The sequence below is a fragment of the Heterodontus francisci genome, chromosome 1 (genome assembly GCF_036365525.1).
Source record: "Heterodontus francisci isolate sHetFra1 chromosome 1, sHetFra1.hap1, whole genome shotgun sequence".
Lineage (NCBI taxonomy): Eukaryota > Metazoa > Chordata > Chondrichthyes > Heterodontiformes > Heterodontidae > Heterodontus > Heterodontus francisci.
Window position 1 is genome coordinate 175,147,317 of NC_090371.1, and position 27,982 is coordinate 175,175,298.

The window sequence follows — 27,982 nt, forward strand, 5'->3', positions numbered from 1 at the left end:
TCTGTCTGTGAATAGGATTAAATCTGGGTTGAGCAATGCTTCTTCTGCCGCTAGGGCTGTCTCCTCTGTTTCTTCCATAATCTCTACACAATCATGTTCTTCTTCCTCTATCTCCTCAGACCACAGGAGCATAGTCGCTGGATTTACCGGGCTGGCCCGGACAATGTGGAGATTAGGAGCCTCGAGGACTGTTGTCCATCGGGTCCATCTAGCTGCGGTCACTTGGGATACTTTGTTCATGGATAGCAAAGTGTGGACTGTGTGCGGACACTTAACGGTTAACTTTTGATCTAACATCAGACCTACAGTAGCCATTACTGCTTGACATGTAGCTTCCATAGCTCTTAAGCAACTGCCCCATCCTAGGGCGACAGTGTCCGGTCTTTTCGAATAATATCCAATAGGTCTCTGTTTGTTCCCGTGCTCCTGCGTTAGTTTAGTTTAGTTTAGTTTAGAGATACAGCACTGAAACAGGCCCTTCGGCCCACCGAGTCTGTGCCGACCATCAACCACCCATTTATACTAATCCTACACTAATCCCATATTCCTACCACATCCCCACCTGTCCCTATATTTCCCTACCACCTACCTATACTAGGGACAATTTATAATGGCCAATTTACCTACCAACCTGCAAGTCTTTTGGCTTAGTATGGCAGTCTTATATCCCTCTTTTACGTGTACAAACAGGGTGAAAGGTTTCCCGTTGTCGGGGATTCCCAGGGCTGGCGCTGAGCACAGAGCCCTCTTTAAATTTTCGAAAGCTTCTTGTTGCTCTTTGGTTAGAGTCACGGATTCTTTAGAGGCCCGCTTTCCCTTCAGGAGATCGGTTAACGGTTGAGCCAGCTGTGTATCGGAGTCGATCCAGTTTCTGTTGAAGTTACACAAACCCAAAAAAGACCTAAGTTCCTGGATAGTAGTTGGCTGTTTGGCAGCTCGAATAGCGGCAGTCCTATCCTGGGTGAGTTCTCTCTTCCCCTTTGAAATCTTTTGTCCCAGATACACAACCTCCCCTTGAGTTATTTGTGCTTTGTCGATATTGGCTTGGTATCCTTTCTGATGAAGGTGGTCTAATAGGGTACGCAGAACTTGCTCGTGCTGTTCTTCTGTCTCGGTGGCTAGCAGAATGTCGTCCACGTACTGGATGACCGTGGAGTGCATGGAAGGTAACTCCCTCAAATGGTTTTGTAGGGCCATATGAAATACCGTAGGGCTGTTATGGAAACCCTGTGGCAGTCGTGTCCAGGTGTACTGTTGTTGTACGGTAAAGGCGAACCACAGTTGGACCTCGGGTGCCAGTGGCACCGACCAGAATCCATTAGCCATATCGATAACAGAAAACCATTCGTGTTCCGGCTTCAGGGCATTGAATATCGTAGAGGGGTCAGCTACCAGAGGGGCCTTTTGATCAATACACTGGTTAGCTTTCCTATAGTCTACAGTAAGCCGCCAAGTCCCGTTTGGTTTCAGTACTGGCCACACAGTGCTGTTGGATGTACTGTGTGTTTTAACTAGCACACCTCGCTCTTCTAACTGTTCGATTACGGGTAAGATTCCCGCAATGGAAGTTAGACTAATGGGATATTGTTTGGTACAGGGCGGAGCAGATCCCGTAAATGTTGCCGGTTCCATTTGAAGTAGCCCACAATCGTTCTTATCCCGGACCCATATTGGGTGTTCCCTTAGCTCCTCTTTCTTCAAACTTCTGATAGACCAAGTTACCTGACCGCCTTTAAAATGTAGCGAAGAGTTCAGTTGGGTAAGAATGTCCATACCGTGAAGAGCTTGGTCCATCGGACCTATCCAAATTGGTGTTATCAATTCGTGTGGACCAAAACCAATACGTACGGGGCTGAGTCTTCCTGATTACCAACTTATTGCCCCCTGCTCCGTGAGCTGTTTTAGTCTTACCGTCCATTAGTAGGGGATTTCCGTATTGTTGGGGTAGGCACGTTAATTCGGCTCCGGTATCCAATAAAAAGTCAATATCTTGGTCGCCCACCCTCGCAATTACATACAATCCATCTTTTCTATTTTCTAATAGCGCCTGGAGAGGCACTGAACCGATGAGGGGGGGCTTCTCTAGTTTTTTGTCACACTAAGAAAAGATGATAACTCCTTCTGTTGCTGGGGTGTTAACTGAATAAGCTGTTTAAGCTTCTCTAAGAGGTCGTTATCATCTATAGAGATGGACCTGGTTTGGGTTCCGGGTTATGTCCCGTGTGTCCTCTGCCTCGTCCTTTCACTTTACACGTCTTGACCCAATGGCCTTCCTTCCCACACCAGTAACATTTGCCAGGTCGCTGACCTCGCCCTTTGTCAGGCTCTTTCGGTATCTGACCTGTCTGCCTAATTCGGAGTTTTGCTCCCATGTCCCTGTCCAGCTGACTGCATCAATCAATTAACTGCGTGTACTTTACTCCTGCACCTTCCCACTCTGGTAAGGTTACCTTCAACATCTTGGATAATTCTGGTTTTAGTCCAGCAATAAAGGCAGACTTCAAGAGCACAAAACGGGTATCGTCCAGATCCTCCGGAGCAATGTCCGTTACCCCCGAGTGTTCCAGCCAAACCGATTGAAACCTCTCTTCATACTCCCGCACCTCTTCGGTACCTTTTTGCTGACGGGCTGTAATTTTATTCCAATCCGTCTTTGCAGGACAGAATGCTCGCAACCACTGGCTAACCGCAATCCATCCGGCATCTAGTTTTTGTTCGTCCACGCCCAAAGCAGCTTTGACCTCTCTGTTCAGTCTTCGGGCTGCTCTCCCGGGCACCATCACAGTCAGAATCTGTACCCGGTCCCACGGGTGGAGGTGGTAAATTCCCTTCAGACGTTCCAGTTGTTCCCACGTCTTCTGATTCCCCCTTCTTTGGGTCAGGCAATTCTTTGGACCATTTATCAATCTTCTCAGGATCCGCCAGGACATGCGACCAGTCGGTGTTGTGCTGAGCCGTTGTGACCTCATTACCATCCACAGTCGTCTTTTCCTGCTTAACCTTAATGCGTTTCTGTTTGAGGGGAGCTAGAGTGAGACTCGTCCTCCACTAGACCTGCTTCACGCAGTTGCAGTAGGTGTTGTTCTTTTTGTAACATCTTCAAACTTGGATATATGTTAGTTGGTGGTGGTGGTGGCTGGTCTCCGTAAAGCGGTCCCGGTCCCTTCAATTGGATCGCTCGTTCGTCCTGTAGTTGTCTTTTAAGTTCTTTATTTCCAATTTCTAGCTTTTTATGGGCAGCTTCTAGCTGTTCCACTTTAAGCTTTTCCTTTTTCAATTGTTCGCAGACCACCTTCAATTGGTCCTTCGCATTAGTTAGGTCGCGGTCACGTTGAGCTTGTTGGGTAATTTCATTACGCTGTCGGGTCTGTCCCATGACAGCTAGGGACCATTGGGTCCGTTCTCTATCCTTTAAACGGGTTGTTTTTCCCCAGGCTCTCTTTATATCATCAAGGGACCACTGTCCCATTGTGGTGCCATATTTTTGCCCAATGTCTGTGTATGTTTTAGCCAAATTTACCCGTTGCTCTACATATTCTTTTAACTGCCGAAGTATTTCATCTTCGGGAACGTCAGGTGGGGCCCGCCCACCTTTGACGGTAGTTGGTAACTGTCGGTTGTCTTCGGTCATTTTATCAATGCCGTAGGGTCGGTATAACCGGGTATTTCGACAGATAAACCCAAGCCGATGGAGCTTCCTTCGAAGCCCGTGGGTTGGTATTAAGCCAAATACCGCCGAATAAGGCGCCTGAAAATAGGGGGTTTCCGTCTTCCGTCTTCCCCCCCGAGTGGACTCGAGTTACTGAACGGAAAGGTTCGGGATCGCGTGGTGGAATACCGAGCTTAGACAACGGCCAAGGACTTTTAAAACAAAGAGGAGTCCTTACCTCTGGGGCCCGATAAAGGTCCGATGTCCAGTGCTTTGGTCTTTATCCTCCAGCGATCCTGCCGACTACGCCAAGTTGTTGGATATCAGTTTTTATGATCTCATGGGTTACACGAAAAGAGACGAAGTCCGACTGTAGCTTTAATAAACTTTATTGTAGTACTTAGTGGTTACATCATCAGCAAAGCGAACAACAACACCTGGGCTCTCCTCCCTCTTCCTCTGTGCTGGAGGAGGGAATTCAAGCCTTTCTTATAGTTCTTCTTACAAATCAGTGACACCCCCTTTATGTTCCCAATTGGTTTACAAACTTTGCAGTTTCTTGGTGTCAGGGCCTGATTGGGGTACTGCCTTGTCACCCTCTCCTCCAGCAGTTTCGTGTTCCCCTATCTCCTTGGAACGTTGGGCTGATTGTTGTACAATAGGCTACTCTTCGGCAGCTGCAGCTGTCCTGCAAAGTTTTTGCTTGTTAGTCTATTTCTACTGATAAGCTGTCTGTGCAGCCCTGAAGCTATGAAGTTATTTCTGATAAGCTGTCTGTGGAGCTCCAAAGTTAGTTTGTTAGTAATACATGATTGATTAATTATTCCATCTTAAATGTCCCCATATTATTCTGTTCTCGAAAATTCTGTTTTCACAGACGCCCAGATCTCACGAACGAATAAAAAAAACAAGTGGCACAATTTTAAAGGGGAGTTGGATCATAGGGACCTGGGGGTGTCATGACATTGAAGGTGATGGGGAATGTTGATAAAGTTATTTTAAAAGCATATGTGATCCTTGGCTTTATAAATAGAGGCTTAGAGTGCAACAACAAGGAAATCAGCTAGATTATTGTCAAATTTTGGGCACCACACTTTAAGAAGGAATTTACGGCCTTTGAGATGGTGCAGAGGAGATTTACCAAAATGATATCAGGGATGAGGGACTTCAGCTGTGTGGAGAGATGAGAAGTTTGGGCTATTCCCCTGACAATGGAGAAAGTTAAAGGCAAGTATGGAGATTCAAGATTACATCAGGGATAGTGTTACTAAGGAGAAAATGTTTCCACTGACAGGCGGATTTGTAACCAGAGGTCACAGATTTAAGATCATTGTAAAAATAACCAGAAGAAAGATTTCTCAGTTAATTATGATCTGGAAAGTACTGTCTGAAAGGGTACTGGAAGCATATTCACTAGTAATTAATAGTAATTAAAAGGCATTGGATATATACTTGAAAGATTTGCATGGCTATAGGGAAAGAGCAGGAGAGTGGGACTAAGAACAAAGAACAGTACAGCACAGGAACAGGCCATTCGGCCCTCCAAGCCTGCGCCAATCTTGATGCCTGCCGAAATGAAAACCTTCTGCACTTCCGGGGTCCGTATCCCTCTATCCCCATCCTATTCATGCATTTGTCAAGATGCCTCTTAAACGTCTCTATGGTACCTGCTTCCACCACCTCCCCCGGCAACAAGTTCCAGGCACTCGCCACCCTCTGTGTAAAGGACTTGCCTCGCACATCCCCTCTAAACTTTGACCCTCTCACCTTAAACCTATGTCCCCTAGTAACTGACTCTTCCATCCTGGGAAAAAGCTTCTGACTATCCACTCTGTCCATGCCGCTCATAACTTTGTAAACCTCTATCATGTTGCCCCTCCACCTCCGTCGTTCCAGTGAAAACAATCCGAGTTTATCCAACCTCTCCTCATAGCTAATGCCCTCCAGACCAGGCAACATCTTGGTAAACCTCTTCTGTACCCTCTCCAAAGCCTCCACATCCTTCTGGTAGTGTGGCGACCAGAATTACACGCAATATTCTAAGTGTGGCCTAACTAAAGCTCTGTACAGCTGCAGCAGGACTTGCCTATTTTTATACTCTATGCCCTGACTGATGAAGGCAAGCATGCCGTATGCCTTCTTAACTACCTTATCCACCTGCGTTGCTACTTTCAGTGATCTGTGGACTGGTACGCCCAGATCTCGCTGTCTGTTAATACTCCTAAGGGTTCTGCCATTTACTGTATACTTCCCACCTGCATTAGACCTTCCAAAATGCATTACCTCACATTTGTCCGAATTAAACTCCATCTGCCATTTCTCTGCCCAAGTCTCCAACCGATCTATATCCTGCTGTATTCTCTGACAATCCTCATCACTGTCCGCAACTCCACCAACCTTTGTGTCGTCCGCAAACTTACTAATCAGACCAGCTACATTTTCCTCCAAATCATTTATATACACTACAAAGAGCAAATGTCCCAGCACTGATCCCTGCAGAACACCACTAGTCATATCCCTCCATCAGAAAAGCACCCTTCCACTGTTACCCTCTGTCTTCTATGACTGAGCCAGTTCTGTATCCATCTTGCCAGCTCCCCTCTGATCCCATGTGACTTCACCTTTTGTATCAGTCTGCCATGAGGGACCTTGTCAAAGGCTTACTGAAGTCCATATAGACAACATCCACTGCCCTTCCTTCATCAAGCATTTTTGTCACTTCCTCAAAAAACTCAATCAAATTAGTGAGACACGACCTCCCCTTCACAAAACCATGCTGCCTCTCGCTAATAAGTCAATTTGTTTCCAAATGGGACTAAGTCCTGTCACGAAGAATCCTCTCTAATAATTTCCCTACCACTGACGTAAGGCTCACCGGCCTGTAATTTCCTGGATTATCCTTGCTGCCCTTCTTAAACAAAGGAACAGCATTGGCTATTCTCCAATCCTCTGGGACCTCACCTGTAGCCAATGAGGATGCAAAGATTTCTGTCAAGGCCCCAGCAATTTCTTCCCTTGCCTCCCTCAGTATTCTGGGGTAGATCCCATCAGGCCCTGGAGACTTATCTACCTTAATGCTTTGCAAGACACCCAACACCACCTCCTTTTTGATAATGAGATGACTGAGACTATCTGCACTCCCTTCCCTAGGCTTATCATCCACCAAGTCCTTCTCCTTGATGAATACCGATGCAAAGTACTCATTTAGTACCTCGCCCACTTCCTCTGGCCCACTTCCTCTGGCCCATTCCTTCTCTGTACTTGAGTGGGCCAACCATTTCCCTAGTTACCCTCTTGCTCTTTATATACGTATAAAAAGCCTTGGGATTTTCCTTAATCCTGTTTGCCAATGACTTCTCATGGCCCCTTTTAGCCCTCCTGACTCCTTGCTTAAGTTCCTTCCTACTGTCTTTATATTCCTCAAGGGATTCGTCTGTTCCTAGCCTTCCAGCCCTTACAAATGCTTCCTTTTTCTTTTTGACTAGGCTCACAATATCCCGCGTTAATCAAGGTTCCTGAAACTTGCCAAACTTATCCTTCTTCCTCACAGGAACATGCTGGTCCTGGATGCTAATCAACTGACATTTGAAAGACTCCCACATGTCAGATGTTGATTTACCCTCAAACAGCCGTCCCCAATCTAAATTCTTCAGTTCCTGCCTAATATTGTTATAATTAGCCTTCCCCCAATTTAGCACCTTCACCCGAGGACTATTCTTATCCTTATCCACAAGTACCTTAAAACTTATGGAATTATGGTCACTGTTCCCGAAATGCTCCCCTACTGAAACTTCGACCACCTGGCCGGGCTCATTCCCCAATACCGGGTCCAGTACGGCCCCATCCCTAGTTGGCCTATCTACGTATTGTTTCAAAAGACCCTTTTGGATGCTCCTTACAAATTCTGCCCCATCCAAGCCCCTAGCAGTAAGTGAGTCCCAGTCAATATAGGGGAAGTTAAAATCACCCAGTACTCCAACCCTGTTACCTTTACATCTTTCCAAAATCTGTCTACATATCTGCTCCTCTACCTCCCGCTGGCTATTGGGAGGCCTGTAGTAAACCCCCAACATAGTGACTGCACCCTTCCTGTTCCTGAGCTCCACCCATATTGCCTCGCTGCATGACCCCTCCGAGGTGTCCTCCCGCAGTACAGCTGTGATATTCTCCTTAACCAGTAATGCAACGCCCCCACCCCTTTTACATCCCCCTCTATCCCGCCTGAAGCTTCTAAATCCTGGAATATTTAGCTGCCAATCCTGTCCTTCCCTCAACCTAATAGCAACAACATCATAGTTTCAAGTACTCATCCAAGCTCTAAGTTCATCTGCCTTATCTGTTATACTTCTCGCATTGAAACAAATGCACTTCAGACCACCAGTCCCGCTGTTCTCCGCAACATCTCCCTGCCTGCTCTTCCTCTTAGTCTTACTGGCCTTATTTACTAGTTCCCCTTCATTTATTTCACTTGCTGTCCTACTGCTCTGGTTCCCACCCCCCTGCCACACTAGTTTAAACCCTCCCGAGTGACGCTAGCAAACCTCGCAGCCAGGATATTTGTGCCCCTCCAGTTTAGATGCAACCCGTCCTTCTTGTACAGGTCCCATCTGTCCCTGAAGAGATCCCAATGGTCCAGATATCTGAAACCCTCCCTTCTACACCAGCTGCTCACCCACGTGTTTAGCTGCACTATCTTCCTATTTCTAGCCTCACTGGCACGTGGCACAGGGAGTAATCCCGAGATTACAACCCTAGAGGTCCTGTTTTTTAACTTTCTACCTAACTCCCTAAACTCCCCCTGCAGGACCTCATCATTCTTCCTGCCTATGTCGTTGGTACCGATGTGTACCACAACCTCTGGCTGTTCACCCTCCCCCTTCAGAATGCCCCCTGTCCGTTCAGAGACATCCTTGACCCTGGCACCAGGGAGGCAACATACCATCCTGGAGTCTCTTTCACGTCCACAGAAGAGCCTATCTGTGCCCCTGACTATAGAGTCCCCTATAATTATTGCTCTTCTGCGCTTTGTCCCTCCCTGCTGAACAACAGTGCCAGCCGTGGTGCCACTGCTCTGGCTGCTGCTGTTTTCCCCTGATAGGCCATCCGCCCCAACAGTATCCAAAACGGTATACTTGTTAGAGAGGGGGATAGCCACAGGGGATTCCTGCACTGACTGCCTGCCCCTTCTAGCGGTCACCCATCTATCTGCCTGCACCTTGGGTGTAACCACGTCTCTAAAACTCCTGTCTATGACACTTTCTGCCACTTGTATGCTCCTAATTGCATCCAGTTGCCGCTCCAACCGATCCATGCGGTTTGTGAGGAGCTGCAACTGGGTACACTTCCTGCAGATGTAGTCCTCTGGAACGCTGGAAGCGTCAAGGACCTCCCACATCTCACAGGTGAAGCACTTCACCCCTCTAACTGTCATTTCTAGCACTAATTAGTTAATTAATATAAAATAAATAAATACTTATTAAATCCTTACTAAATTGTTATAATTAACTATATGGTCCCTAGTGCTAGATTTCTACTATAAATATTAACTGCTAACTAAATACAGTAATCTTCTCCCTCTGGTTTAGTTACTTTACTTATTAGTTAATTAGTGTTTTAATCAATTTTTATCAGTTTTATTTTCAAATTCGGTACAGATTCCCTACCAGCCAATCAGGTCACAGCTTTCCTGTGACGTCACTTTTTCAGTTTTTTGTTCCCCACCCGAGGTAACTTACCGCTCTGGAACTCCGCCCTCCGAGTCTGCTCCGAGAATCCCCGAGGTAAGTTTTTTATACTTACCGCTCTGGAACTCCGCCCTCCGAGTCTGCTCCGAGAATCCCCGAGGTAAGTTTTTTATACTTACCGCTCTGGAACTCCACCCTCCGAGTCTGCTCCGAGAATCCCCGAGGTAAGTTTTTTATACTTACCGCTCTGGAACTCCACCCTCCGAGTCTGCTCCGAGAATCCCCGAGGTAAGTTTTTTATACTTACCGCTCTGGAACTCCGCCCTCCAAGTCTGCAACTAATTGGAAAGTTCTCTCAAAGACCCAGTACAGGCATGATGGGCCACATGCATAGTGTCGTATTTTCGGCGCTGCAGTTGCCTTTTCAGGTTGAAAATGGCGTACGTGGCATATGTGCACACTTCTGGTGTTGGCTGCTCCACACGCTATTTTGGTAAGAGCATTAGTGCAGATGCAGGGGACAGGTGCCAGAAGTGTACAGAAAAGGCAGATTGTGACATCAGATGTCAGTAGTGCCATTTTCGACCAGAACACTCCAATTAACATCCTTCCCTAACCTCACACAGCTGAATATGTCAGCAGTGCTATTTTAAAGGGATCAACAAGTAGAAACATAGAAAAAGTACAGCACAGAAGGAAACCATTCGGCCCATTTTGTCCATGCCGGCCAAAAATAGCTATCTAGCCTAATCCCACCTTCCCGCTGTTGGTTGGTAACCCATTAGGTCACAGCACTTCAAATTCTGTGAGGATTTCTGCCTCGACCACACTTCTAGACAGTGAGTTCCAGACCCCCGCCTCCCTCTGGATGAAAAATATTATTCTTCAGCTCCCATCTCATCCTTCTACTAGTTACTTGAAATCTTGTTATTGACCTCTCTGCTAATGGAAATAGGTCATTCCTACCAACTCTTGTCAGTCCATCTCAATTAAATCTCCCCTTAGCCTCCTTTGTTCCAAAGAAAATAACCAGAACCGTATGTAGTACTCTAGCTAGCCTTATACCGTTCTAGCATAGCCTCCCTGCTGTTATACCGTAAGCCTCAACCAATAAAGGAAAGTATCCCATATCTCATATGCCGCCTTGATCACCTTATCTATCTGTCCTGCTACCTTCAGGGATCTGTGGACCTACACTCCAGGGTCCCTCTGCACCTCTCAGTATCCTACCATTTATTGTGTATTCCTTGGCTTGTTTGCCCTCACCAAATACATTACCTTACATTTCTCTGGACTGAGTTCCATTTGCCACTTCTCTGCCCACCTGAGAAGGGTGATGATGGCAGACTTGAAGGCGAAAGGGACAATACCTCAAGAGAGAGAACCATAAACAGTATCAGCAAATGTGAGGACCAGGAAGGGAAGTTGGGTGGCCGATAGTTTAGTGGGAGTAGGGTCGAGGGTGAAGGAGATGGATCTGATGAACAAAATGAGTTCGAAGAGGGCATCAGGTGAAATAGGAGAGAAACTAGAGAAAGCAGAGGAATACTGGAGCCAGTTGTAGCACCACACCCACTCCCAACTGTCTTACTGAGATCAAGACATTGAAAAGGTGTGAAAATGTAATTGTGTATTCATTGAACTACTGATGGAGTCAATTGTGTTATTTTTAATATAAGTTTAATATAAATAATAAAGAATTGTTTTTGCAACTGTAGTATTGCAAATATAAATGCAGCAGTTTTTACCCCCAACATTCTTGGCAACCCAAAATATTAATTTTAAATCATAATTCCAAAGTGACAAGGTTCTAGAGTAACCTTAAATCCGTGAAAAATATACCCTAAGTTACTTTGAAGAATTCATCAATCTATTGAACCTTATGTAATAGATGTCAAAAATTTGCCTGTTCATAATAATATAAACTCAAGTTGAAATAGGTTAGTTGCTGATTGATGTCTGCTGCCTGTTTCTGAATTTGTGGAAGTGTTTGATAGTTTGTACTGCTGTTTAAAGTTGAAGATAACCAGGAGTGATGTGGCATGTGCTGAAGGCCTTGGTTCTCATTTCAAGGGTTCTGCTCAGACCACATGCTCCCAGACATGGTTGCAGCAGTTAGTATCCCCTTGACCTACAACATGATGGGGAGAACGAACAGAAGTGACAAAGCAGGACAAGCTCCTCCTAGAGGGAGAAGGGCTCTCAGCAAGAGGCCATATCCATCCAGAATATTCAGGGTGTAATTCTTCTACTTGAACCTCAATGAGGAACAGCAGGTCAGATGTCTCTGCTTCACCAAGGAGGTGCTCACTGAAATTTGGCACTTGTTGCATCCCGCCTCAGAGCATACGAGGCCAGCATTGGCAGTGATTTTGAAGGTGACCATGGTCGTGAACTTTTATACACCTGGCTCCTTTCAGGCTGGAGCAGGCAGTGTTTGCAACGTCTCCCAGTTTGTCGTCCACTGTTGTGTAAGTTCATCCACTGTGGCTCTATATTCCAAGACGGCTGAATACATCTCGTTCTCTCTTACCATGGGGAAGCAGCTTTGCCAAAATTGCAGGGTTGACTGCACACATGTCACTTTACGGACGCCGTGTGTAAATTCTGAGGTTTTCTGCAGCTGGTGAGTATCCACATCATGCAGGTTAATGCCCGGTATCCTGGCAGCAGTCATGATGTCTTCATTCTGCGGCAGTCCAATATACCATCTGCATTTGACCCATCATGACAAACCAGTGAGTGACTATCGGGTGATGAGGGCTATCTGCTGACGCCTGGCTCATGACTCTAATGCACAACTGTCACACACCTGGGCAGCATGCATATCATGAAAGCCATGCTGCCACACAAAATGTGATCAAGCAGATTATTGGGGTGCTTAAACAATGTTTCCACTGCCTGGATCTCTCTGGAGGAGCCCTTCGGTACCCGCCAGAGCATATGTTGCAGTTTGTCACTGTCTGCCTATGCCACAACCTCACCATCATAAGGCCACAGTCTTTGCCACCAGGTATATGGTGAGCAGCTGAGGAGGAAGAGGAGGAGGCAAGCAACACATCCCCTTTCTGTAATGCTAGAAATAATTCAGCGGGTTTGGCAACATCTATGGGGAGAGAAACAGAGTTAATGTTTCAGGTCGATGACCTTTTGTCAGAACTGGGAAAAGTTAGAAATGTAATAGGTTTTCCGCGAAAGGGAGAGGGAGGATAAAGAATAAAAGGGAAGATCGGGTGGAAGACAGGAGAGATTAAATGACAAAAGGGTTAATGTGCAAGGCAAAAGGGACAAGTAAAGAAACAAAAGTATCTAAAAGAGGTGTGAATAGCAGAATCATGAACAGCTGCTGTCCAAAAACAAACAAAAAACGAGGAAAGAAAAAAAGGTGGCAGAGGTTACGATCAGAGGTTCCATCCCTTTTCTGTCCAGAACTGTCCATGATTGACTCATCCAACTGTAGTACCAGTGAACACTACCCCAATTCCCCATTCACCAACAGTCCCACTTTATCTTCCCTATGTTACTGACCATCACTATGTTCGCTTGGCCACAATACTGATATTAAAGTCACCATAAAGCAATCTTTGCAAACCAACTTTTTAAATCAAAGTTCCATACAAAAGTCAACTAATCACCCTTTTATGTTCCCTTAGTTCCTGTCTTCCGTGTGCTTTAACTTGTACTAGTGCACCCCAGTGGCTGCAGCATGACTAGTGGAAGGCTGATGACTTGCAGTGGGGGAGACTGCAAGTGGCCTTGGAGAATGACCTCTAGCAGGCAGTGATGGAGTGGCAGTGGTGCGAGGACGAATTCTGTCATCCTAAGAGAGGACAGTGGTGTTCCAAAGGGCCAGCGTCACACCCCAGGGCGGCACCTCAGCAATCCGAGCAATATGTTGCAGGACAGATTGCTGAGCTGTTGTGAGACCCTGAAAGCCCCTTTGCACACTGGTATCCGCTTTTATGATAGCAGCAGTTTGAGCTTGCACAGCAGCAAGTTGAGCTTGCATGCCTGCGCTCTGAGCTTCCGCTGCAGCATCCAGACGTTGGGTGGCCTTTGCTCAAGCTGCCATGGTAGCTGAGATATCAGCCATCAGATGCTACAACATGGTTGGGTACACAAGTGTTTTCATGAAGTTGGCTACCACTTCCTCGCTGGAAAAGATGGGCTAGAGCTCTGCACAAAGTGCTGTGTCAAGTTGATGCCAGACTGCTCCATGCTTCTTGATGGTGACCGCCAGCTTTCTGGCAAGCCTGCCAATGCACCAAGCATTTCAGGTTTTTTCTGGAGGTCGCCCCCATCGCAGTCCTCCCCTCAGTCCTCTGCAGCCTCTTCGTGTGTGACCTTGCCCTCCGGCAAACTGGCATCTGTGCTACCCTTGTTCTTTGCACTGGCTGCAGACTACTGATTGCCAAGTGTCTCACCAAGTGCAAGTCCTGTCTCTAAGCTACCCTCTAAAGTGCAAGCAGTGCCATCGTCTGAACTGGTAGCTGAGAGTGTGATGGTGTTTCTTCATCAGTGTTTTGCTTTTCCTCCACAGCCTGGCCAGGTTGCAGTTCTTAGGTACCTAAAAGGAGAAAGGTACAAGTGTAGAGTTGTGGTGAGGGGAGGCGGAGGGAAAGCATGAGGTGCATGCTTACACCATGTCTGCACCTGAACCATGCTGGGACCAGTGTTCTAGCAAACCGTATAACTACGGAAGTAGAGAGGGCTTTAAACTAAACAAGGGAGGAGAGAGATCAAGCTTGGTTAGATGTAGCAGATCAAGGGTTAGAGTCAAGGTAGGAGAGCAGAATAGTAATATGGGAAATGAAGGTCATTTAATGGCAGGAAGGAACAGAGAGAAAAAACCTAAGACCACACCAACAGTCAAAATTTGATGTTCCAAAGATAACAAAAAGACAAAACTAAAGGCTCTGTATTTGAATGCACGTAACATTCATAACAAAGTAGATGAACTGAGGACGCACTTTACGGAGACGTGGCTAGAGGATGACAAGGATTGGGTCCTGAATATTGAGGGGTATATGACATTCAAGAAGAATAGGAAGCGAGGTAAAGGTGGAGGGGTAGCACTGTTAATCAAGGATGGCATTGGTGCAATAGTTAGAGATGATCTTGGTTCAGGAAATCAGGATGTAGGAACGGTTTGGGTGGAGATGAGGAATAGTAGGGGAAAGAAGTCACTAGTGGGAGTGGTCTACAGGCCCCCGAACAGTAATCTCAATGTAGGATGAAGTATACAAGAAGAAATATGTTGTGCTTGTTATAAAGGGACAGCAGTAATCATGGGTGATTTTAATCAACATATAAATTGGAAAAAATCAGATTGGCAATAGGAGCCTGGAAGAGGAGTTCATAGAATGCTTTCAAGATAGTTTCTTAGAGCAGCATGTTATGGAACCAACCAGAGAGCAGGTTAAGTTAGACTTGGTATTGTGTCGTGTGACAGGATTAATTAATGACCTCAGAGTAAAGGCACCTCTAGCTAGCAGTGACCACAATATGTTTGAATTTTACATCCAGTTTGCGAGAGAGAAGAGTGGGTCTAAGACTAGTATTTTAAACTTGAATAAGGGCAACTATGTGGGCATGAAAGCTGAACTAGCTAAAGTGAACTGGGTTACTAGGCTTGGAGTTAGATCAATAGAGAAGCAGTGGCAGACATTTAAGGGGATATTTCAGAATACTCAGAATAAGTATTCCTACTGTGAAGAAAATTTCTAAGGGGAGGACCCACCATCCGTGGTGAACTAAAGAAGTTAAGGAAAGCATCAAACTCAAGGAAAAGGCATATAATTGCACAAAGATGAGTGGCAGTTCAGATGATTGGTTAGAATATAAACAGCAGCAGAGAATGACTAAAAGGTTAATCAGGAGAAAGAAATGAGAGTATGAGAGGAAGCTAGCTATAAATGTAAAAATGGATAGCAAGAGTTTCTACAGGTATTTAAAAAAGAAAAGAGGAAGTAAAGTGAGTGTTGGTCATCTAGACAGTGAGAATGGGGAGCTAATAGATAATAAGGAAATGGCAGATGAAATAAACAAATATTTTGCTTCTGTCTTCACTATTCAGATAGACAAAAAACATGCCGGCAATAGCTGTAAATCAGGAGGTGGAAGGAAGAGAGGAACTTGGTGAAATTACAATCACCAGGGAAGTGGTACTGAGTGAGCTGATGGCGCTGCAGGCAGACAAGTCTTCGGGTCCTGATGGGCTTCATCCTAGTTTTTAAAAGAGGTGGCTGATGAGATAGTAGATGCGTTGGTGTTAATTTTTCAAAATTTGCTAGATTTTATTGATCAAGGAGTCAATTACTGCAGTAAAGAGGGATGATATCTCAAAAGGTTCCTCAAATGAGCCATATGGGTAGAACTTAAAAACAAAAAGGGGCAATCACTTTGTTGGGAGTTTACTACAGGCCTCCAAACAAACAGTCAAGGAGAGACAGAGGAGCAAATATGTAGACAAATCTCAGCGATGTGTAAAAACAATAGGATAATAATAGCAGATTTCAACTTCCCCAATATTAACTGGGATAGTCTTAGTGCAAAAGGCTTAAAAGGGGCAGAATTCCTAAAGTGCGTCCAGAGGAGCTTTTTGAGCCAACACGTAGAAAGTCCTACAAGAGAAGGGGCAGTACTGGACCGAATCTCAGGGAATGAAGCCGGACAAGTGGTAGAAGTGTCAGTGGGGGAGCATTTTGGGGCTAAAGACCATAACTTTGTAAGATTTAAGGTAGTTATGGAAAAGGACAAAGATGGACCGGAAATAAAGGTACTGAATTGGGGGAAGGCCGATTTCAGTATGATAAAACAGGATCTGGCCAAAGTGGACTGGGAGCAGCTACTTGTAGGAAAATCTGCATCAGACCAGTGGGAGTCATTCAAAAGGAAATAGTGAGAGTTCAGGGCCAACATGTTCCCGTAAAGGTGAAGGGTAGGACCAACAAGTCCAGGGAACCCAGGGTGTCAAGGGATTTAGAGGATTGCATAAGGGAAAAAAGGAGGCTTATGGCAGATTCAGAGGGCTGAAAACAGCGGATGCCCTAGAGGAGTATAGAAAGTGTAGTGGGGTACTTAAAAAAAAAAAGTAATTAGGAGAGCGAAGAGGGGGCATGAAAAACACTGGCGGGCTAGATAATAGAAAATCCCAAGGCATTTTATAAGTTTATTAAGGGCAAGAGGATAACCAGGAAAAGAGTAGGGCCCATTAAGGACCAAAGTGACAATCCGTGTGTGGAGCCGGAGGACGTAGGTGAGGTTTTAAATGATTACTTTTCATCTGTGTTCACTATGGAGAAGCACGATGTAGGTGTAGAAATCAGGGAGGGAGATTGTGATATACTTGAACAGGTTAGCATTGAAAAGGAGGAGGTATTAGCGATTTTATCAGGCTTAAAAGTGGATGAATCCCCAGGCCCAGATGAGATGTATCCCTGGCTGCTATGTGAGGCAAGGGAGGAGATAGCAGGGGCTCTGACACACATTTTCAAATCCTCTCTGGCCACAGGGGAAGTGCCAGAGGACTGGAGAACAGCGAATGTGGTACCATTATTCAAGAAGAGTAGTGGTGATAAACCAGGTAATTACAGGCTAGTGAGTCTAATATGAGTGGTAGGGAAACTATTGGAAAAAATTCTGAGGGACAGAATTAATCTCTACTTGGAGAGGCAGGGATTAATCGGGGATAGTCAGCATGGCTTTGTCAGGGGGAGATCAAGTCTAACAAATTTGATTGAATTTTTCGAGGAGGTGACTAGATGTGTAGATCAGGGCAAAGCAGTTGATGTAGTCTACATGGACTTCGGTAAGGCTTTTCATAAGGTCCCGCATGGGAGATTGGTCAAGAAGATAACAACCCATGGGATCCAGGGCAATTTGGCAAATTGCATCCAAAATTGGCTTAGTGGCAGGAGTCAGAGGGTGATGATCGAAGGTTGTTTTTGCAATTGGAAACCTGTGATCAGTGGTGTAGCGCAGGGATCGGGTGCTGGGACCCTTGCTGTTTGTAGTGTACATTAATGATTTAGACGTGAATGTAGGAGGTATGATCGGTAAGTTCGCAGATGTCACGAAAATTGGTGGTGTTGTAAATAGTGAGGAGGAAAGCCTTAAATTACAGGACAATATTGATAGGCTGATAAGATGGGCAGAGCAGTGGCAAATGGAATTTAACCCTGGGAAGTGTGAGCTCATGCATTTTGGGAGGACTAACAAGTCAAGGGAATATACAATGGATGGTAGGACCCTAGGAAGTACAGAGAGACCTTGGTGTACTTGTCCTAGATCACTGAAGGCAGCAGCACAGGTGGATAAGGTGGTTAGGAAGGCATATGGGATACTTGCCGTTGTTAGCCGAGGCATAGAATATAAGAGCAGGGAGGTTATGATGGAGCTATATAAAATGCTAGTTAGGCCACAGCTGGAGTACTGTGTACAGTTCTGGGCACCACACTATAGGAAGGATGTGATTGTGCTGGAGAGGGTGCAGAGGAGATTCACCAGGATGTTGACTGGGCTGGAGCATTTCAGCTATGAAGAGAGACTCGATAGGCTAGGGTTGTTTTCCTTGGAGCAGAGAAGGCTGAAGGGGGGACCTGATTGAGGAATACAAATTTATGAGGGGCGTAGATAGGAAGAAACTTTTTCCCTTAGCGGAGGTGTCAGTAACCAGGGGGCATAGATTTAAGGTAAGGGGCAGGAGGTATCGAGGGGATTTGAGGAAAAGTATTTTCACCCAGAGGGCGGTGGAATCTGGAACATACTGCCTGAAGAGGCAGGAACCCTCACAACATTTAAGAAGTATTTAGATGAGCACTTGAAACACCATAGCATACAAGGCCAAGTGTGGGAAAATGGGATTAGAATAAATAGACTTGATGGCCAGCAAGGACATGGTGGGCCAAAGGGCCTGTTTCTGTGCAGTTTAACTCTGACTCTATGACTCTATTCTGGAAAGGTTCCATCAGACTGGAACGTAGCGAATGTAACCCCTCTATTCAAGAAGGGGAGGAGGCAGAAAACAGTAACTGTAGGCCAGTTAACTGGACGTCTTTTGTGGGGAAGGTGTTAGAGTCGATCATTAAGGAGGTTGTAGCTGGGCACTTAGAAAAACGCACGGTAATCGGGAATAGTCAGCATGGTTTTGTGATTGGGAATCGTGTATAACCAATTTGTTGGAGTTCTTTGAAGGAGTATCATGTCTTATAGATAAAGGGGAGCCTGTTGGATGTACTGTACTTGGCTATCCAGAAGGCATTTGATAAGGTGCCACATAAAAGGTTATTGCATCAAGTAGAAGCTCATGGCGTAGTGGGTAACATATTAACATGGATAGTAGATTGGCTGTCAGACAGAAATCCGAGAGTATGCATAAATGGGTCCTTTTCTGATTGGCAGGATGTGACCAGTGGAGCCCCGCAGTGGTCTGTGCTAGGGCCTCAACCTTTTACAATTTATATCAATGACTTATGAGGGGAGCGATGGCATGTTAGCTAAATTTGCAGATGTCACAAAGATAGGTAGGAAAGAAGAGGACTTAAGGAGCTTGCAGACCGATATAGATAGGTTGAGTGAATGGGCAAAAATCTGGCAGATGGAGTATAATGTAGGAAAATGTGAAGTTCACTTTGGTAGGAAGAATAGAAAAGCAGTATATTAAACAGAGACCAACTGCAAATTCCGAGGTACGGCAGGATCGAAGTGTTCTAGTGCAGGAGTCACAAACGATTAGTATGCAGGTACAGCAAGTAATCAAGAAGGCGAATGGAATGCTATTCTTTATTACGAGAGGAATTGAAAATAAAAGTAAGGATGTTGTGCTTCAGTTATACAGGGCATTGGTGAGACCACATCTCAAATTATTGTGTGCAATTTTGGTCTCCTTATTTAAAGAAGGATGTAAATGCATTGGAGGCGGTTCAGAGGAGATTTACTAGATTGATGCTTGGAATGAGCAGGTTGTCTTATGAGGAAAGGTTAGCCAGACTGGGCTTGTTTTCACTGGAGTTTAGAAGAGTGAGGGGAGACTTGATTGAAGTTTATATGATCCCGAACGATCTTGACAAGGTGGATGTGCTGAGGATGTTTCCTCTCATAGGTGAGTCCAGAGCTAGGGGGCTCAATTTTAAAATTAAGGAATGTCCTTTTGGAACAGATGAGGAGAAATTTTTTCTTTGAGGGTTGTGTGACTTTGGAACTCTCTGCTTCAGAAGGTGGTGGAGGCAAGAACACTGAATATTTTTAAGGTGGAGGTAGATAGATTTGTGTTAGGCAAGGGAATCAAGTGGTATCAGGGGTAGATGGGAGTGTGGAATTCATAGCACAAACAGATCAGCCATGATGTTATTGAATGGCGGAGCAGGCTCGAGGAGCCGAATGGCCTTCTGCTCCTAATTCGTATGTTCACATGTGCAGCTTGTAAATCAGAAGAAATTGAGGGATGAGGGGGAAGTGGGTTGTGAGGAGGAGTATTAAGAAAGAGGATACCGTCATCTTCAATGGTTTCAGCCCTGCCACTTGCCACAGCCTCAGTCATGACCCCACATTGAGAGTGCCATCTTCTCCATGGGGGCAAGGACATGCTTCTCTGTTCTGTCCCTTGTCTGTTTGGTGCTGCTACCTCCTGTTAGGTATCTCCTTGTCCAACCAGAAAGTGAGAAGTATGTCAGTGTCTTGCAATATGTTTGTGTGATGTGGCTCTCATGGTTGAATACTTGGCACTGTGTGCAAGCTGTGAGATGTGGGTGTGAAGCTTGTAGCAGTGTTAAGTGTGTGAGGGTGAGCTTGAAGCTATGAATGTGAAGTTTGAGTCATGATGGATAGAGATTGTTAGTGGGTCAGTGAAGCAAGGGTGGTGAATTGAGCAATGTCTGAGGCTAGTTGTTCAGTTGTAAATGTATGGCATTTGAAGATGAATTCACTAACCTTGACCACTCCAGTGAGGTCATTAAACTTCTTGCAGCACTGCATTTAGGTCCTCAGGGCTATACTGCTTGCATTGACCGTGACGACTGTCTGGTCCCATTGCCTTCACATTGGCTATCTGTAGGGCCTCTCGGCCTCCTCTGGGTAGAGGACATCTCTTCCTGTCAGTCTCCAGCACCAAGCCTTCCTGTCTGAAAGCCTAGGAGCACACTTTCTCCCCTGTTGCACCATTAGTCACTCTTAGGGCAAGATTTTGTGCCTCCCCGCCCCCCCCCCCCCAAAGGCAGGTTTGGAAGTGGGAGTTGGGGGGCGGGGGGAGTGGAGAATTGCAAATAATGGCGGAGGGCCCGTCACCAAGCAATTTTCCCAGGGGCAGGGTAGGCCGCCCACGGCCTTCCTGCCCAGAGGTCAATTGAGGCCCTTAAGTGGCCTATTAATGGCAACTTAAAGGACTCTTTTTTTTTTTCTCCCCCCCCACCCACCCACCCGTTGGGATCTTACCAGTGATGGGCGGGGGTCCTCTGCCATGTGTGGCGGACACTTTGTTAAATGAGGAGCCCTCTCTGTGGGCTTTTGGGGTGGGAGGGGGACCCTCCTTCGGGCAATCTGTGGCCCAGATGGGCCCCGGCTGGGCAACAATGCACCTCCAGAACTCCCCTGCCCCTAGACATACGACCACTGCCCATCCCCCGCTAACTGGGGCCTTCTGGACTGGCCGATGGCCCCGTCTGTCTAACTTGTAGTTTGGAGTTCCAGCGCTGGGCCTGGGTCCAAGTACTGGAAGTGGCCACAACTCCCGGTGGCGCTGCCGATACTGCTGAGCTGTTGGCCCTGTGATTGGCTGGCAACTCTTGGAGGAGGGATCCCCGTCCCTTGAAAGGGATAAGAATCCCAGCACCAAAAATGTCACCTCCTTAACAACAGAGGATCACACCAGGAGGTGGAGGTGGGGGGTGTGCAAAGGCCACCGCTCCCACCTTTTTGGCCTGGCACTGGGAGCACTGCCTCCTGCACAAAATCCAAGCCTCAGAATGTCTGACCCAGCCACTTCCAACATATGCTGCAGTCAGAATACACTTGTCCTTTAAGAGGTGCAGACTACCTTTACGCGCGACCTAGCTTTTTAGAATTAGAACATTACAGCGCAGTACAGGCCCTTCGGCCCTCGATGTTGCGCCGACCTGTGAAACCATCTGACCTACACTATTCCATTTTCATCCATATGTCTATCCAATGACCACTTAAATGCCCTTAAAGTTGGCGAGTCTACTACTGTTGCAGGCAGGGCGTTCCACGCCCCTACTACTCTCTGAGTAAAGAAACTACCTCTGACATCTGTCCTATATCTATCACCCCTCAACTTAAAGCTATGTCCCCTCGTGTTTGCCATCACCATCCGAGGAAAAAGACTCTCACTATCCACCCTATCTAACCCTCTGATTATCTTGTATGTCTCTATTAAGTCACCTCTCCTCCTTCTTCTCTCCAACGAAAACAACCTCAAGTCCCTCAGCCTTTCCTCATAAGACCTTTCCTCCATACCAGGCAACATCCGAGTAAATCTCCTCTGCACCCTTTCCATAGCTTCCACATCCTTCCTATAATGCGGTGACCAGAACTGCACGCAATACTCCAGGTGCGGTCTCACCAGAGTTTTGTACAGCTGCAGCATGACCTCGTGGCTCCGAAACTCGATCCCCCTACTAATAAAAGCTAACACACCATATGCCTTCTTAACAGCCCTATTAACCTGGGTAGCAACCTTCGGGGATTTATGCACCTGGACACCAAGATCTCTCTGTTCATCTACACTACCAAGAAACTTCCCATTAGCCCAGTACTCTGCATTCCTGTTACTCCTTCCAAAGTGAATCACCTCGCACTTTTCCGCATTAAACTCCATTTGCCATCTCTCAGCCCAGCTCTGCAGCCTATCTATATCCCTCTGTACCCTACAATATCCTTCGGCACTATCCACAACTCCACCGACCTTAGTGTCATCCGCAAATTTACTAACCCACCCTTCTACACCCTCTTCCAGGTCATTTATAAAAATGACAAACAGCAGTGGCCCCAAAACAGATGCTTGCGGTACACCACTAGTAACTAAACTCCAGGATGAACATTTGCCATCAACCACCACCCTCTGTCTTCTTTCAGCTAGCCAATTTCTGATCCAAAGCTCTAAATCACCTTCAACCCCATACGTCCGTATTTTCTGCAATAGCCTACCATGGGGAACCTTATCAAACGCCTTACTGAAATCCATATACAGCAGATCCACTGCTTTACCCTCATCCACCTGTTTGGTCACCTTCTCGAAAAACTCAATAAGGTTTGCATGAACTCAGCTCCTGTGCTGAGAATTGCAGCTACTCAACAGCTCATTTATCTATGGGCTAAATGCATGTGAATGAACTCGGAACAAATCGCGATCACCATGCCCTTTTTCAGAGGCTATCTAATTTTCAGTGATTCTACATCAGTACTTCGTGCTTTATTTTAAAAAGTCAGTCATTTTGGATTTGTTTCCGAACATTTGTATGTCATGAATGTTCCAATCTGTGATCAGAATTCAGTTCAGTTTTCCATCACTAGCTTTGGTTTGAACAGAAAGGGTAATGCAGAATTTATGTAATAGTACAAAAGTTGAAGGAAGTTCTATATGTGCTTCCTTTATTGTACTGCACTGCTGCTGTTGGAAAGCCTGTATTATAAATGAGGTGTTCCCAGGACCACAAAAAGAGTCAAAGACCACTTCAAGAACAGTTTCATCTCAAAGCTTCAGTACCACCAGCAAGAAACAAATGCAATCATTGATATAAGTGGGAGACCATTGGTTAAGGTGCAATGGGTGAGCATTCAGTACATCTGTATAACCTAGCAATGTATTTTTTTGTCCTGACGCTTTGTATTGATCTTCATGAACTGCAAGAAAGATCCAAATCGAGTTTCTACTTGGGGCACAATTGGCAATTCGGGTGCAAATTGTGCTAATTTTGAGAATTATTGTTTCTGCTCAAACTCATTTGCACATCACAATGTAAAATCTGCCATGAACCAGCACAATCGGGCAGTGTTTCAGAACGTAATTTAAAAAACAAAAATAGACAGTTAAGAGTGGTAACGTGGTACAGTTTAATTAATACAACTGAAAATAGGTTTATCACAAAAAACTGAACATTTTTAGTTAGTGTCTAGCCCGCCATCTGTAAGTAACCTGACTTGAAATAATTGAAAATGTCCAAAATAACTATACAGAACCACTTGCCAGTTATATTGGTAAACAGTAGTCAGATTCCTAGTAAATAAAAAAAAGTCAAATGCTTTTAAAAGTTGTCTATTATTAAAAGGTGTCCTTGTGCCCAAAGAACCAGCTTAATTTTAAGAGCCTCTTCAAAGGCCCGCAAATGGGCGAAATTTGTAGAAACTTGCCCTGGTGATTAATTCAATCTGGGGTTTTGTGGGCAGCTTCCAGCATTTTTTTTAAACTAGTGCAAAAGATTACGGAAACTCGACTTGTGTTGGACATAATTTGCACTTGAAATTCCCCAATCTTTTGCACTGGTTTGGCAAATTTTGGGCAAATTGCACTGAAAAAGAAAGTGCAACCTAGTGGAAACACCAGGCCATAATGAAAATTGCAATCGCAACATTTTAACAGCCGCATATTCAGACTTGATTTATGTTGAACATAAGAACATAGGAAATAGGAGCAGGAGTAGACCATACGGTCTGCCAAGCTTGCTCCGCCATTCAATATGATCATAGATGACCTTGGTTTCCCGTCTGCTCCCAGATTCCCTGAGAGACTAAAAATGCCTCTATCCCAGCCTTAAGTATATTCAATGAGGGAGCATTCACAAGCCTCTGGGGTAGAGAATTCCAAAGATTCACAACCCTTTGAGTGAAAAAATTTCTCATCATCTCAGTCCTAAATGATTGGTCCCTTATCCTGAGACAGTGTCCCCATGTTCTAGATTTCCCAGCCAGGGGAAACAACATTTCAGTATCTACCCTATCCAGCCCCTTCAGAATCTTGAATGTTTCAAAGAACAGCACAGGAACAGGCCATTCGGCCCTCCAAGCCTGCACCGATCTTAATGCCTGCCTAAACTAAAACCTTCTGCACTTCCGGGGACCGTATCCCTCTATTCAAGTATTTGTCCAGATGCCTCTTAAACGTTGCTATCGTACCTACTTCCACCACCTCCCCCGGCAGCAAGTTCCAGGCACTCACCACCCTCTGTGTAAAGAACTTGCCTTGCACATCCCCTCTAAACTTTGCCCCTCTCACCTTAAACCCATGTTCCCTAGTAACTGACTCTTCCATTCTGGGAAAAAGCTTCTGACTATCCGCTCTGTCCATGCCGCTCATAACTTTGTAAACCGTTATCATGTCGCCCCTCCACCTCCGTCGTTCCAGTGAAAACAATCCGAGTTTATCCAACCTCTCATAGCTAATGCCCTCCAGACCAGACAACATCCTGGTAAACCTCTTCTGTACCCTTTCCAAAGCATCCACGTCCTTCTGGTAGTGTGGCGACCAGAATTGCACGCAATATTCTAAGTGTGGCCGAACTAAAGTTCTGTTTCAATGAGATCACCTCCTATTCTTCTAAACCCCAGAAAATATAGACCCAATTTACTCAGCCTCGGGCAACGCTCATCCCAGGGACCAATCTTGTGAACCTTTGTTGTACTGCCTCCGGTGCAAGTATATCCTTCCTTTAAATATGGAGATCAAAATTGCACCCAGTATTCCAGGTGCGGTCTCACTGAAGCCCTGTACAATTGTAGCAAGACTTCTTTATTCTTGTACTCCAATCCCCTTGCAATAAAGGCCAACATGCCATTTGCTTTCCTAATTGCTTGTTGTACCTGCATGCTAACTTTTTGTGTTCCTTGTACAAGTACACCCAAGTGTCTCTGAACATCAACATTTGCAAATTGCATGCCTTTTTAAAAAAAAAAATCCTGTTTTTTTAATCTTACGACCAAAGTGAATAACCTCATGCTTCCTCACATTATACTCCATCTGCCACCTTGGTGCCCACTCACTTAACCTGTCTATATCTCTTTGCAGCTTCTCTGTGCCCTCCTCACAGCTTGCATTTCCGTCTAGCTTTGTATCGTCAACAAACTTAGATACATTACTCTCTGTCTCTTCAGCTAAGTCTTAATATAGATTGTAAATAGCTGAGGCCACAGCACTGATCCTTGCGGCACTCCACTAGTCACAGCCTGACAATTTGAAAATGCCCCTTTATCCCTGCTCTCTGTTTCCTGTCCGTTAACCAATCCTTTATCCATCCTAATATATTACTCCCAACTCCATAAGCCCTTGTGTATTAATTTTTTGTGTGGCGCTTTATTGAATGCCTTTTGGAAGTCCAAGTATACTACATCTACTTATTGCTGCTATTGTTGCTCTGAAATTGATCCTGCAAAATAAATTCTTGAGTCTCATCAACATGATTGTGATGCTCTGTAGTCATTGACATCATTGGACCAAAATTATGACTGGTGTCGGATGTATGATGAAGGCTAGAGAAATGGTTGTGGGCTAAAATGGAATTGCAGAAGGAGATGTTTTTGATCAAATGATAATTAGCAATACTTCCCAAATAGTAAATAGAAAGTAAGTCTTGCTGTTATATAGTGCTATTTCAACTCTCATACATATGTCAAAGTTATTTTGAATACAGTGATGTTTTCATCTAGGCAATTAAATTCAAAGAGCTAATTAACACTTAAACCACCAGAACACATCTAAAGCTATCTTAATCGTTCATTCTAACCATTTAGGTCCTTATAGGAAGTTGTAACCAGAACTGTGTGGCATACATGAGCTAAAAACCAGCAATGTAGACATTAATTGAGTGTTATTAATATTCTGCAAAACATGCATATGATTTTTATTTGTAATTTTTTTATTTAAGCATATGATGAAGTGTTCAAAGCCAATCCAACTCCATATCCTCTCCATCACCAAGATCGCCTACTTCCACTTCTGTAATTTCGCCCATCTCTGCTCATTCTTCCACTCACCTGCTGCTGAAACATTCATCCATGCCTCTGTTACCTCTGTAAACCAAAGCTCATCCAAACAACTGCTGCCCATCTCCGAATTTGCACCAAGCCCAGTTCACACATCACCTCTGTACTCGCTAACCTCCATTGACTTCTCATTCGGCAATATCTCGATTTAAAAATTCCCATGCTTGTTTTTGAATCCCTCCATGACCTCACCCATCCCTATCTCTAAGTTCCTCTATCCCTACAACCCTTCAAGATCTCTGTGCTTCTCCAATTCATGTCTGTTGCGCATACCCAATTTTTAATTGCTCCACCATTGATGGTTGTGCCTTCAACTGCCTAGACCCTAAGCTGTGAAATACCCACCCTAAACTTCCCCATTGCTCTACCTGTCTTTCTCCTCCTTTAAGACATGCCTTTGATCAAGTTTTTGGTCCTGTCCTATTACCTACTTATGTGGCTCGGTGTCAAATTTTGTTTGATATCAATCTTGTGAAGTGCCTTGGGATGCTTTACTACGTTAAGGGTACATTTAAATGCAAGTTGCTTTTGTTGTCATTCACTGGTTTACTGTTAAACATGTCAGGCAGTAAAGTGTTGATAATTATGTGTGAGTCTTGAAGAAGGGATGTAACCATCTGGGTGAACTAGATAGGCATGAGTAGCATCTTTTTTGCAATCCTATTTTTTGACCTTGTCAGAGCTTACTTGGTAGCTTAGATTATTCACAGATTTATTTCCTACATATTCATCTACAGTACATATGCAAACAGTAAAAAGTTGTCTTTTTGTTTCCACATTTAACATATCAACATTTATATTGTGAATAAATATATGTTTTAACCCTTGCAGTAACCTTGAGGGCTTTGGCCTGGAAGCAGAAGCAAGAATGACAACATGGCACATCATGATACCTTCTGATCTTGAACCAGATGGCAATCATAGCCAAGATATTAGTGAAGGTAAAATATAATTCTAATGTTAAATGAACTCTTCACTGTCAATAACTATCACAGATAGTTATTTAATTAAATTGTATATGATATTTTGACTGGCCCAACTATGCTTGTAACTAAGAGGATGAGACCCATATACCACTCAGACAGGTAAATTTTAAACATTTAACATAATGAAACAAAAGGGGCATTCTAAAATTTAAGCATTATGATTGTCACCACTTTAGAGAAAAAATATTGTTTACACAATAATAAGCACCAATAAAAATGGAATAAAATAAATAATTCCTGATCCTGACACTATGATGTAATGACTTAACTGTTATACACTAATTTTTGAATTGCAGCTTTGCTGCATTCTTAGGTTATGTCCTATTTGTAGAATTACACAAATTTTAAAACAGAAGGAAGCCATGTAGACCATTAGAGTTTCCAACCATCCCAGAATGATTGGGAATTTCCCGGAATGGGGGTACCTCTCAATTGCTGTGCCTCCAGCAAATCCAGAAGCTCAGCTATTTAAATTTCCCTCCACCATGTGCTCTCTGCTGAACATTGCTGGCTGCTGTTAAACCCTCAGGCTCACTAGCATCGCCTGATCATCAACAGAGAGCTACAACCACGTGGAGCATAGTTGGCAGGAGGCTGGAGGGTCAGGAATCTGCATTTGCGGAGTCTCTGAACTTGCAAGAGCTCTGAAGTCAGGAATGGGATGGTGCTCAGAA

The 27,982-nt window shown here is 44.9% G+C and overlaps 1 protein-coding gene across 1 annotated transcript in view; it reads left to right on the forward strand.

Annotated features, from left to right (window-relative positions):
• The window catches only part of wdfy3 (WD repeat and FYVE domain containing 3), a 498,547-nt gene that overhangs the window by 355,404 nt on the left and 115,161 nt on the right, over positions 1-27,982 (forward strand). Inside the window, exon 38 of the mRNA XM_068038896.1 lies at positions 27,154-27,263. Coding sequence (XP_067894997.1) covers positions 27,154-27,263 — 110 coding nt within the window. The remainder of the gene's footprint in view (positions 1-27,153; positions 27,264-27,982) is intronic.